Source organism: Arachis duranensis, chromosome 1 (genome assembly GCF_000817695.3).
Source record: "Arachis duranensis cultivar V14167 chromosome 1, aradu.V14167.gnm2.J7QH, whole genome shotgun sequence".
In the NCBI taxonomy this organism is placed as follows: Eukaryota; Viridiplantae; Streptophyta; class Magnoliopsida; order Fabales; family Fabaceae; genus Arachis; species Arachis duranensis.
The window spans coordinates 105279800-105292393 of NC_029772.3; the positions used below are offsets into that span (position 1 = coordinate 105279800).

At 33.9% G+C, this 12594-nt stretch overlaps 1 protein-coding gene and 1 non-coding gene across 2 annotated transcripts; both read left to right on the forward strand.

Annotated features, from left to right (window-relative positions):
• Nucleotides 1-286: 286 nt before the first annotated feature.
• Nucleotides 287-390, forward strand: LOC127742522 (small nucleolar RNA R71). Its single transcript, XR_008003840.1, has one exon. It is a non-coding gene; the product is annotated as a small nucleolar RNA R71 (small nucleolar RNA).
• Nucleotides 391-5862: 5472 nt separating this feature from the next.
• Nucleotides 5863-12594, forward strand: LOC107467754 (probable aldehyde dehydrogenase). Its single transcript, XM_052260271.1, has 16 exons — nucleotides 5863-6026; nucleotides 6965-7044; nucleotides 7401-7504; nucleotides 7943-8010; nucleotides 8433-8490; nucleotides 8632-8745; nucleotides 9028-9111; nucleotides 9750-9854; nucleotides 10159-10272; nucleotides 10416-10547; nucleotides 10638-10727; nucleotides 10883-10972; nucleotides 11444-11653; nucleotides 11766-11880; nucleotides 12069-12144; nucleotides 12245-12594. Exons 1-16 carry the CDS (start codon nucleotides 5947-5949, stop codon nucleotides 12381-12383), a joined length of 1659 nt encoding a protein of 552 aa, XP_052116231.1. The 5' UTR covers nucleotides 5863-5946; the 3' UTR covers nucleotides 12384-12594.

Here is a 12594-nt window from a genome sequence, read left to right on the forward strand (position 1 = left end):
CTAAGAGATCATATTGATCAGCTGGGACATGAGCTTGCTTTGAGCCAAAATGGCATCCAGAGTGTCCACTTCCATGACTTCTCTCTTCTGAGCTACCCCATTGTTCTCAGGGTTCCTCTCAGAAGTGTACATGTATTGGTTATTGGCAACCATATCAATGAGCTCCTGCGCCTCCTCGGACGTCTTCTTCATGTGAAGTGAGCCATCAGCAGAGTGGTCCAGTGACATCTTAGACATCTCAGATAGGCCATCATAGAAGATCTCTAACATGATCCACTCTGAGATCATGTCAGGAGGGCATCTTCTGATCAGCTGCTTGTACCTTTCCCAAGCTTCATAGAGGGACTCTCCCTCTTTCTGTCTGAAAGTCTAGACATCCACCCTAAGCTTACTCAACTTCTGAGGTGAAAAGAACTTGGTCAAGAATCTATTGACCACCTTCTCCCAAGTGTCCAGGCTCTCCTTAGACTGAGAATCTAGCCATAGCCTTGCTCTGTCCTTTACAGCAAAGGGGAAGAGCATGAGCTTGTAAACCTCTGGATTTACTCTATTAGTCTTGACAGTGTCACAGAACTGCAAGAAATCAGATATGAATTTGTTGGGATCCTCCTGCGATAGTCTATGAAACTGGCAATTCTGTTGTACTATAGTGACCAGTTGAGGTTTAAGCTCAAAGTTGTTTGCACCTATAGCAGATATGGAGATGCTACGCCCATAGAAATCAGATATGGGTGCAATGTAAGATCCAGGGACCTTTCTTGTGTCTCCTCCAGCATCTGGATTGGTTGCCATAGTTGTATCTTCAGCTTCTTGTTCAAGAGCTTCTGCGAGATTTCCTCTGGTTCTGCTGTTCTGAGCTTGTTGCAGAGGCCTCCTTAAGAATCTCTCAGGTTTAGGACCAAGATCAAGAAGAGCTTCTCTATCCCTATTCCTGCTCATAAACAAAAAGAAAAAAAACCAAGAAGAGTAAAAGAAAGAAATCTCTATGTCAGAGTATAGAGAACTCCTTGTGAGAAACTCAGATAAAGAGAAAAGAAAATAAAGGAGTATTTTATTTAAAATGGAATTTTTGAAAATAAAGAGGGGGAAATGGTTTGAAAATTTTCAAAAAAGATGAGAGAGAAAGAAGTTAAAAATTTTTGAAAAAAGAAGAGAGAAAAATTAAATAAACACCAAACTTTTAAAATTAAAAGAAGCTAAAACAAACAATTAACTAACAAGATTTAAAAATAAGATAGAAGATTTGATTTTGAAAATTGTTGAAACCTAAAAAGGAGAAGTCAAAAGGGAAATTTTGAAATTTAAAAATTAAAAAGATAAGGTCAAAAGAGATAAACAAGATAAGATAAGATTTGAAAATTTAAAGATTTTGAAATTCAAATTTAAAAGAAAGAAAGACTAACAAACTACTAAACTTTTGAAATTTGAATTTTAAAATGAAGATAAAATAAAAAAATTTTGAAAATCAAAGAAAAAGATAAGATAAAAAGATAAACAAGAAAATTAAATGAAAAAATTACCAACGGGATACCAAACTTAAAATTTTTCAAATCAAGAAGGAAAAAGACTCAAAGATTTTCGAAACTAAATAAATATATATTTTTTTCGAAAAAATTAAAAAGAAAAGACAAACACTAGACGGACACTAAGCTTAAAGATTTTGAAATTAAAGATATTAATTTCAAAAAAAAAGAAAAGAAAAAACACTCAAAGACACCACCAAACTTGAAAATTTTGAAATCAAATAAAAGGAAATAACCTAAAAATTTCGAACAAAAAGGAAAGAAACCAAGAATAATTTTCAAAAAATTCAAAAAAAATCAACAAAAACCAAAAGGACACCAAACTTAAGATTTGACACAAGACTCAAACAAAAGAAAAAGATCACTAAAAATGACATTTTTGAAAGAGATTTTTAAAAAGGTTCGAAAATTAACAAGAAAAGCAATTAAAAGAAAAACTAGTAAAAAGTACCTGATCTAAGGAGCAAGACAACCGATAGTTTGTCAATTACGAACAATCCTCACAACGGCGCCAAAAAGTTAGTGCACGAAATTGAACTCCCATAACTTCACTGGCAAGTGTATTGGGTCGTCCAAGTAATACCTCAGGTAAGTGAGGGTTAATCCCACAAGGATTGTTGGATTGAGCAAGCAATGGTTATCCTGCAGATCTTAGTCAAGCGAATAGAAAGATAGTGGTTGTTGTTGTAAGCGCATAAAACAAAATAGTAAAGAAAACAGTAAAGAATTCACGTAGAAACAATAATGAAAAAGCAGTTAAGGCTTTGGAGATGCTTTATCTTTCTAGATTAATACTTCTTACCAACCACTTTAACAATGAATGGTTCATTCTATGGAAAAGCTGTAAGTGATTAACGCCATTGGTCGTGGTCAATTAATCTCCCCTAATCCATATCAAACGCCGTTTTCAATGGTGTTTTAATATGAACGAGGATGAAACTCATGCAATTCACTCTCACTTGATCATACTTAAAGTGCCACAGATAAGGTCAGATCTTTCGGATCGGAGAATGAAGCTGAATATTCTAGCCTTAGCGCCACAAGAACCTCATTACCCATAACTAACGAGATTTTATGTCACATATCCCAATTAGCTTAGATAAGTTATTGGTTCAGGTGACGTATGCTCAAGCTATAGCTCAATACTATCCAGGTCAGGACTCGCAAAAACTCATGTAGAATAAGGGGTCATACTCTCATTCCACCCTAGATTCATTAAGATGAAGAACGACAATACATAATAGAATGGAATCAAACATATATTAAAGGAGAAAAGTAATAATATATATTAATCCATAGGACAAGCAGAGCTCCTAACCTTAACCTAGGAGGTTTAGTTGCTCATAATTTACAAAGAAAACTTAGATGTCTAATAAAAAGTCTCCTTTTAATCCTAAGTGATCTCCTCTTTAAATAGGAGATGCTAACCCTAAAAGATGTTTAATTTAAAATTAAAAAATACAAGGATAAATGAAGCTAAAATCCACTCTGGGGCCACTTTAGTTGAGTGCTTTGTCCAAACCTGGCGTTCAACTTCGAGAATGGGCGTTAAACGCCAGTTAGGGGGTGAGTGTGCTGTCTTCTGGTCCCTGGCTGGTATTGAACGGCAGTCTTGGGCGTTCAACGCTGGGCTTAGTCCTTCTTGGGCTTTGAACTCCAGATGTGGACGTTCAACGCCACTTTTAGGGTATGATTCTGGAAGAGAAGTATAAACTATTATATATTGCTGGAAAGATCTGAAAGTTAGCTTTTCAACTCCATTGAAACCGCGTCAATTGGACCTCTTTAGCTCAAAATATGCTCATTGGAATGCGCGGAAGTCAGGATTTGACAACATCTATTATGCTTTCTTCGTCTCTAAACCAGACTTTGCCAATTTTGCCAATTTTGCTTAAAAATCCCCTAAAATCATAGAAAAAATACAAAAACTCAAATTAGTATACATTTTTGTACTAAAACATTCTAAATCTTAATAAAACATACATAAAATATAACTAAAATACTAAGAAAATGCAATGAAAAAGTGTATATCATATCCACTTATCAGTGGCGCAGCCTGAAACATGACATTCTAATAGTAAGGATGTTACAAGAATTCTATAGAATAACTTCTCCACCTATTTCACGCCTTGCATCCCCAGCTTTTGGATTATAGTCTTCTGAAACTCTGTGAAACTCGTTGAAGGTTTGAGGAAAACACTAAGCAGATCTTTATCAGTAAATTTAATTCTAGATCGTATTTTTTTCTTAATTGACCCTCTATAGTGCCCCAAAACTAAAAAATATCATCACTAGTCATCGTGGATCCTACTATGATAAGAGGTTCACGTTTAACTCCTATTTATATATGTTCGCATCATACTAAATCGAATTACTTAAATTCGATTTATATATATAGCTCAATACATACTAATTTTGGCATAATGAATTTGATTTACCACTAACCATCATTGAGCATAAATCAAATTTGTTACATTCGATTTACTAAGCAACTGTAAATCGGATTGACTTAATTTGATTTAATAGTGCACCATGTAATTCGAATCATATTGATTCGATTTAGTACTACGAGGTATAATTCGAATTCGATGAATTCGATTTATACTTAAATCTGGTTCACCATGTAATCTGAACACATTTATTTCGATTTAATACTATAATGTGTAATTTGATTCATTGAATTCGATTTATATAAAAGCATAATTGAAGACATCTACGTAACATTATTTATTTTGGGAGATTTATGTAATATTAGCATTGATTTGATTTATTTGCGTGTTTTATCTTAATAAAAATTGTTTTTTTGGTAAAATAAGAACTTTTTTATTTAAATAGAAAACCTCTCTCTATAGCATTGTTGGTATAGTATATTTTTATTTTTTAGTTTTGGGTCATGATGATCGGTGAGTATGGTATTTTGCTTGAAACTATGACCGAAAAACAAAAAAATGGTTGGACAAAACCAGTAGAAAGCTTGTGAAGATAAGTTTTCTTTTTAAAATGTTGGACCTTGGACTTGGACTCACTCAACTTTTCCCCATAGTTATCTTTAAGTTCTTTGTTAAGCTATGGATGGATGGACTATATGTTAGACTCAAGCTTTTTAATATTATGAGTTTACAAGTCCAAAACAGTAATGGGCTAATTCATAACGAAGTTACTGACAATGTAATTATTGACGCACAGATTCGTGTTATTAAGTGCACATTATTTTTAGTGTGTGTGAGTATGTATAACCAAAAAAAAAAAAAAGTGCACACTACCTTATGTTTGACCAAAACAAAAGAAAAATATATTTATTATGAGTTTAATTTTAATATATTGAGAATATTATTCATATACGTAATTAATATAAAAAATAATTATTTTTATTGATATACGTAACTAGATACATATATATAAAATTATTTTATATTAAAAGTATATCAACATTAAACTCATTTATTATATGAGAAATTACGGTGTACACGGCGCAAAAATCATAAACAAATTTCATCAGTTTTATAACGTTGACAGTTTGCATTGGCAACCTTAGAAAGAAGAAAAGTCAGATGATGAAAATAGAGAGTCAGATACAGCGCAATCCTTATCCTGATCGTTGAGGGTTTCATCACGCTATTGAAGTCTATCATATTCTGTTTAGAGTTTAGACATCCACCCATGCAACCATCTTTATGTTGCACGTGTAATAAATTGAGCGAAATATAGTTTTATTAGTATGGTACCATTATTACAAATCACCTATACGTATATTGTTGCTTAATAATGTGGGTTAAGGTAAATTTCAGAAATAAAATAAAATTTTAATACATCAAAAACTTAAAATTATAGATTCTATTTTATAAATTTAAAAATTTTATTTGTTTAAGTGTTATCCTATTTCTAGTGCATAATAAAATACTCACACATATTTTTCTTTGATGAACTTGGACTAACTTTAAAGTTACCACAATAAATAATTGTATTTAATATTCTCATGATAAAAAATAGTTTCTTTCATTAATCTAACATAATATCACTTGATGTAAATTTATGAATTACAAATTTGAAATAGTATTTACTATTTAGCATGAGAACAGGGAGTCCACTTGTCCACAAAATAAAATAAAATATATATAAAAAAGACGGAGATTCATGAGATGCTATGACCAGTACACATGGTGCAGTAATACTTGGACAACTGACTCATTGATACGTGTAGAAACGGACAAAGATGATTAGAAATGGACACGTGTCCCCCTTTTATGGGTCCCTCCATGACTGCTTTCGTTCAGAAACTGTCACTACGATCTGAAAGCTACGCGCATTTCTCATTCCCTCTTCCTTTTATGCCCTTATAAATAGACCACAACGCAGAACTGAAAACTCAACTCAGCTTGGAGAGTGAGTGAGTGGAAAACCTAGCATAATCAAGAATAGAAGCATGTTCAAGATCGTTGCCAGCAGAGCGAGGGCTTCAACTCCACATGCCCGCAACGCTCTACTTTCTTACAATGTCTCTCGGTATATTTTCTTTTTCCTTCTTTTCCCTTTTGTTTTGTGCGAAATGACTAAGGGTTGGAAATGCATCGGGCTTCTGATTGCAAAATGTGTCTTTTTTGAATTGGCGAAAAATCATTAATAGTTGGATGCCTTATAAAATCAAAGAGAAAGTGATGAAAGATGCGTATTTTTGTTATATTCATTCAATGATTACAAATGTGTTTATATCTGGGAGAGAATTCTCATCTGTAAATGATATTATAAAAGAGAATCTATTCAATGACTCAGCGTAACCAACTATTTCTAAAAGATGGGAAATAGAAGATGCATGCCATGTATTAGGTTGGGCATATAAAACAAACGAGAGGAGTAGGAATGGCATGTCATGCATTATGTTGGGTCTTTATTTCAGTCTCTGTATTATCTTGTTGGGACAATTCTGGTGTAGTGTTTAACAATACCTAACTTGATCTAGTCACTGCGAGTATTTTTAAGTTGAATTAACTATTTAACCGCCGCTAACCTATGAAACCGTTGAATGTTTGCTTGCTTGCTTGTTTGCCCTTCATCCATTTACATACAATGGTTGAACTTGGAAGGCTGGTGTTTAGACATTCTTTTTTTCGCAATTTATTTAAAATACAAGAAAAAGGAATCAGTTAGTGATTACCGCTCAGAATAGAGAAGCTATGATCTTCAATTTATTAGTATCAATCTTCTGAATCTGGGAATTCCTATATTCTGGCCCGTTTCGTCTACTAAAGTGACTGGGTTGTCAATGTCCATTAGAACTGAACTTAAGGGTAGTTGGGTCATTGGGTTTGATCATAATCGTTAAGAATAAACAACTTATGAGGCTGCAAGAAAAATGCCACTTTTGTTTATTTCCTCCAAATTTAATGATAAAATATTCTTATTTGGCTTACGAGCTGTGAACTCATTTTTAGCTTATCAAGCAGGTCTGGTCATGCTCTATCATCCGCCACAGTAGAAGCCGAAGAGATATCAGGTTCTAGACCTGCTGAAGTTTTGAACTTGGGTAGGGTCTGCATTTCCTAGTATCTTTGTTATTATCATATTCTCATTAATATCTTATGAGTTTCAGAATATAGGAGTCAAAAGTCACAACTATCTTCGTAGTTGAACAGAAGTTTCTTGGTGGTTAAGTTTATAAGAGACTGAATTGGAAATTTGATTGAACAAATAAGTATTAATACTTTTTACTCAAAATTCTATCTTAAACATCTTTTTCATAATTTTTGTTTCCTCTTTTATCTGTTGAATCTGAATGGTACCGCCAATGTAAATTTCTGCACGGCATATTTGTTGATACTTCAACATTAATCAAGCATACTATGCCATAATTCCATGACCTAAGTACATCTGCACTTTCAGTTCAGGGTAAATGGGTCGGAGCTTCAAAGTGGAACACAATTGTGGATCCGCTAAATGGAGACCCCTTTATTAAAGTTGGTGAAGTTGATGAAACAGGCCTTCAGGTGCATTATTTTCATGAAATCTATGTCAATTTAATATTTTATTAAGATATATGTTTTTTGTTGCACATAGAATAAGCTGCTGCTTGGCGAGAGTACATGATATATCCAGAAGCTATATTGTTTCATGTAGCCGACTCCACTTAGTGGGACAAGGCTTTGTTGTTGTTGTTGTTTGTATCTCCTCAGTCTCAGTCACCCTTGCACGTTTAAATATTAAGTGACCGAGGCATTGTCTAACTAGTTGCTCTAGACCTGTTCTATGAATGAGACACAAGTTTGAAGCTTCAACCTAAGTCAAGATCCATAAATTTGTCAAAGAATTAATAAATAAATAAATAACAAAAATTTCATTTTGAAAGCTATACATGGATTGTTTGGAATTGAACATTTGGGTTGAGATGCTCTTAACTAAACTTTTCCATTTGTTTAACTTATTAGCCCTTTGTGGAAAGTTTGGCCAGCTGCCCCAAGCATGGTCTGCACAATCCGTTTAAGGCTCCTGAGAGGTAATGTGCAGATTGTCGTTATCTCATCTCCATTCTCTTTATAGAAACATATACAAGTGAATTTATGTTGTCTATTATACGGGACAGTTATCCACAGGGTTTTTATGCTGTGCATAATGGACTTCAATCTTCAAACGAAATTTGTTTCAAACATCATCTGAGTGGACTAACTAAAATACATGCAACCCTGTTGTCCTAAAGCATAAGATAAGGAATGAAAACAAATAATATTTCTACAGTGTTTTATAAATATCATTTTCACTTAAGGATGGGACTCACATGGGCACCTTATTTATAAGTACTTTATGTGAACCTTATCTATATATAAATACTTTATGTAGAGTATGATATAAATTCTTATATTCTTACATTCCTACTTTGGGAGTGCATAAAGTTGTTTATTACTGTTAATATTTTTGCAGATATCTTATGTTTGGAGATATATCTGCTAAGGCAGCTCACATGCTATCACTCCCTAAGGTATTTTGAACTATAGGATTTTTTTTTTGTTGCTTTTGCAGGACTTTTGTGAGTTATGTTATCATGAATTATAGTCAGGATCTTACTTTTTTTCCCCTCTTATTGGAAACTTTAAATAATTTATACTGCATTGGCTATCAGGTTTCAGATTTCTTTGCAAGGCTAATACAGAGAGTTTCTCCCAAGAGTTATCATCAGGCCTGTGCAGAAGTTTATGTGACACAAAAGTTTCTAGAGAATTTCTGCGGTGATCAGGTAATCAAAATAAGATATGTTGGTGCCAAATATGTGAAATTCCAAGTAGGAGTATAACAGTTTCTGATAAGAATGAGTAAGAACCTAAACTGGTATTCATTTAATTCTCCCTTTGTTGGTAGATAAATTTCATCATTGAGGCTTGGATTCTCCTTTAGTGGATGCTCCCATACACAACTTTGAGCATTATTTGTATACTTAGTTTCCCTATTCTTAACAGATTCAATCATTCATTTACTGATTCCTCTTTTTCCTTGCTTCATTTCTACAAAATCTCAACAGGTTCGTTTCCTGGCAAGGTCTTTTGGGGTGCCTGGAAATCATCTTGGGCAGCAAAGTCACGGTTTCCGTTGGCCATATGGTCCGGTAAGACTTTTTTCCTTATTGGATAGTTGTTATACCTTATTGTGAACTACAAAAATTATTCTGTCTTTCCCTTGTAGTTATACTGTTGACTGTGCTAGAATTACCAGTTAGTTCTGTGAAAGTGATTGATTCAAATGTACTCTAGGATATGGAAAAAGATGAAAAATAAAAATAATTTTCCTAAAATAAGTCCTGGTAATATGATATATGACTTTGCAGCTTTGATTTAGTATTATGAGGGTCGAACATGGTTATATGGTATAACGGTGTAGTATACAAACTCAGCTGCCTCTGACAAAACCCTGACTTGGATATTCTTCTTAGAAAGAGCTCAGTGTTTGCAAGTCAAATGCTTTTTTTTATCAATTAAAAGTTCAATTATGTTTTATACTTAATATTACAATATTCTTTTCTTACAACATCTTATTTATGTTCTTGTACACAAAAGGATAAGATGCTATATCGTGTTGATTTTTTGTTTTTAATTTTGTAAATTAATGGTCCATGCGATGTCATGCAGTTTTTCCATGAGTTTCTGTCTTAGTAAGTGAAGAGTTGGTTTGTTTTCCATCACACCACAAACAGTCACCCTCCATGCTGGCTAAATTTCACAACTCAAGGTTATTATGCTTTTGCAGGTGGCTATTATTACTCCTTTCAATTTTCCATTAGAGATTCCAGTCCTTCAACTGATGGGTGCACTTTACATGGGCAACAAGCCAGTTCTTAAAGTTGATAGCAAGGTGAGGCCATGTGTCTCATGCTTTAAAAGAATTTTATGGCGTTACATTGGTTGTTTGGGGAGATAATTGCAATGTATTGGTTTTCCGTTTTCCTCGTGGGGGAAGGGGAGGGGTGTATGGAAAGAGATTATGTACATTTCCTATTATGAAATTTGTTATTATTAGGTTGGTTTAACCTAGAAACCTATGTTCTTTGCCTTTCTTATTTTGATTTTCTTGTGTTGAATTTTGGAAATATCTGTTTCACTTGCTTTTTAGATCTTTCTGGTGTGTGATTCTGAATTATCATCTGACATTTTTGTAGGTAAGCATTGTCATGGAGCAAATGTTGCGTCTGCTTCACACATGTGGTTTACCTGTAGAAGACGTAGACTTCATAAATTGTGACGGGAAGACAATGAACAAGCTGTTGCAGGAGGTTGGTTCTTTTTGCATTAGATGTTGACCTTGATATTAAGGAGAATATTACTCATGAAGATTGCCAACATTTCAATTGTAACTACATGTTCTTTAGTAATATGATATTGATTCATCAAGTGGTAATATATTTACATTTTACAGGCAAATCCAAGAATGACCCTTTTCACTGGTAGTTCAAGAGTGGCAGAGAAATTGGCTGTTGATCTGAAGGGCCGGATTAAATTGGAAGATGCTGGATTTGATTGGAAAATACTGGGCCCTGATGTTGACCAGGTTTTGTTAATGGTTTTGTTGATTTTTCAGAATGTGCTAACTTATCTTTCAGTTTTATGACCGTTTTTCTCTCGTTTTACTTGGTTGCAGGAAGATTATGTTGCATGGGTCTGTGACCAGGATGCTTATGCATGCAGTGGTCAGAAGTGCTCAGCACAATCATTATTATTTATGCATGAGGTCAGTCATTATATTATTTTGTGCACTTCATTAAGTGTTAAATGTCCCACAAAATTATGCTGAAGTTGTACTTTAATGTATTTTATGATGTGTTACGTATTCACAGTGGTGCATAGTGTTACTAACTCCACAAATTTTTTACTTGCTGTGCTTAGAACTGGGCTTCTACTTCCTTGGTATCCAAATTGAAAGGTCTTGCTGAGAGAAGAAAGCTAGAGGACTTGACAATTGGTCCAGTTCTCACTGTAAGTACATGTCTTTCATTTTCTTAAATTTAAAATTAAAATAAATGTTGGCAGCTTCATACATTTGTGTATTATTCTCCCTAAGATATGATTTTTGGAGAGAGAACTACTCTGGAGTGCAGTAAGTGAGAAGATATGAACGAATTCCAGAGTTAATTGAAATAAGTTACACATAGCTATTCTAGTGTTCATATCCATGCTTTTGATTGATGATTAAAAAGGAGTTTATCTGGTGGGGGTGGGAGCTAGGGACAATTTTCTGCTTTCAGGTTAAACACACATTTCCAAGTTTGTGCCCTAGTTAATATTGGTGTGCATTATTTATTTGTTTGACATGATTGGTAATGGTAGACTGCAGACTGTGGAGTCATATATCCAATAGTATATTAGTCGTTTGATAAATAATTACTCAGATCTTTTTAATTTTCTTACTTTATTTTGCTTCTTTTTTTATTTTTTTTATATGTGCAGTTTACAACTGAATCAATGATGGATCACATGAAACAATTACTTGAGATACCAGGTTCAAAGCTGCTCTTTGGGGGCAAGCCTTTAGAGGGTCATTCTATTCCACCTATTTACGGTGCTATTAAGCCCACTGCTATTTATGTTCCCCTTGAGGAAATTGTGAAGGACAAGAATTATGAGCTTGTGACAAAAGAAATTTTTGGACCTTTCCAGGTACGAAAATGAGGGCTATTAACATGAAAATTTTCAAGTGTTTCCCCCTCTTTAAATTATAATATCAATATACACTTTGTATGAGATAAATGAGTTCTATTCCTTTATCCAGATAATTACTGACTACAAAAGCAGTCAACTACCAGCTGTGTTGGATACATTGGAAAAAATGCATGCACATTTAACTGCTGCTGTAGTTTCAAATGATCCTCTCTTTTTACAGGCAAGTTTTTCTGACTCACATTGGAGTTACACATTTACCTTGATGCTTTTATTCGCACAACGAAAATATAGATGTTTATGTTTAGCTTTGGATTTGAGGTTTATACTGCATGCCAATCTTGGAAGTTTACTGTAATTTTGCTATACTTATGTGTTGGATTCTCAATCTGAAGTAGTTAACATTTTCAGGAAGTCATTGGTAGATCAGTGAATGGTACAACTTATGCTGGTCTAAGAGCAAGGACTACTGGAGCTCCACAAAACCATTGGTAAGTGCATGATCTTTTGGATCCTTTTTAAGTCTCATTTAATTTTGGGATGGATTATTGAGCCTTCAATTTTGTCAAAAATAAAATGGTGCCACTACAGGTTTGGACCTTCTGGAGATCCTAGGGGTGCTGGAATCGGAACACCAGAAGCTATAAAACTAGTATGGTCTTGCCACAGAGAAGTTATATATGATTATGGTCCAGTACCTAACCGTTGGGAAATTCCTCCATCAACATGAGAAATCCAATTTGTGCGGGAGATGAATAAGTTTAGCCTTGTAGACAATGAGGTAGCATATTAGGATTATATTAGCTTGTATTAGCCGAGGTTGAGAACATGTTACGCTATATCTAGATTTGGGTAATAAATTTCACGATATTACAAGTTTTCTTTAATGTTTTTTCCGTTTTCAGTATGTTTTTTCTTCATAATAAAGGAAACTAAAGTCA

What these genes read in the sequence shown, in the direction of transcription:
- LOC107467754 (XM_052260271.1), top strand. Translation starts at nt 5,947, where the DNA reads ATGTTCAAGATCGTTGCCAGCAGAGCGAGGGCTTCAACTCCACATGCC. An exon ending in ACATGCTATCACTCCCTAAG is followed by an intron (nt 8,491 to 8,631) that starts GTATTTTGAACT and finishes ATTGGCTATCAG; the next exon opens with GTTTCAGATTTCTTTGCAAG. An exon ending in TTCTTAAAGTTGATAGCAAG is followed by an intron (nt 9,855 to 10,158) that starts GTGAGGCCATGT and finishes ACATTTTTGTAG; the next exon opens with GTAAGCATTGTCATGGAGCA.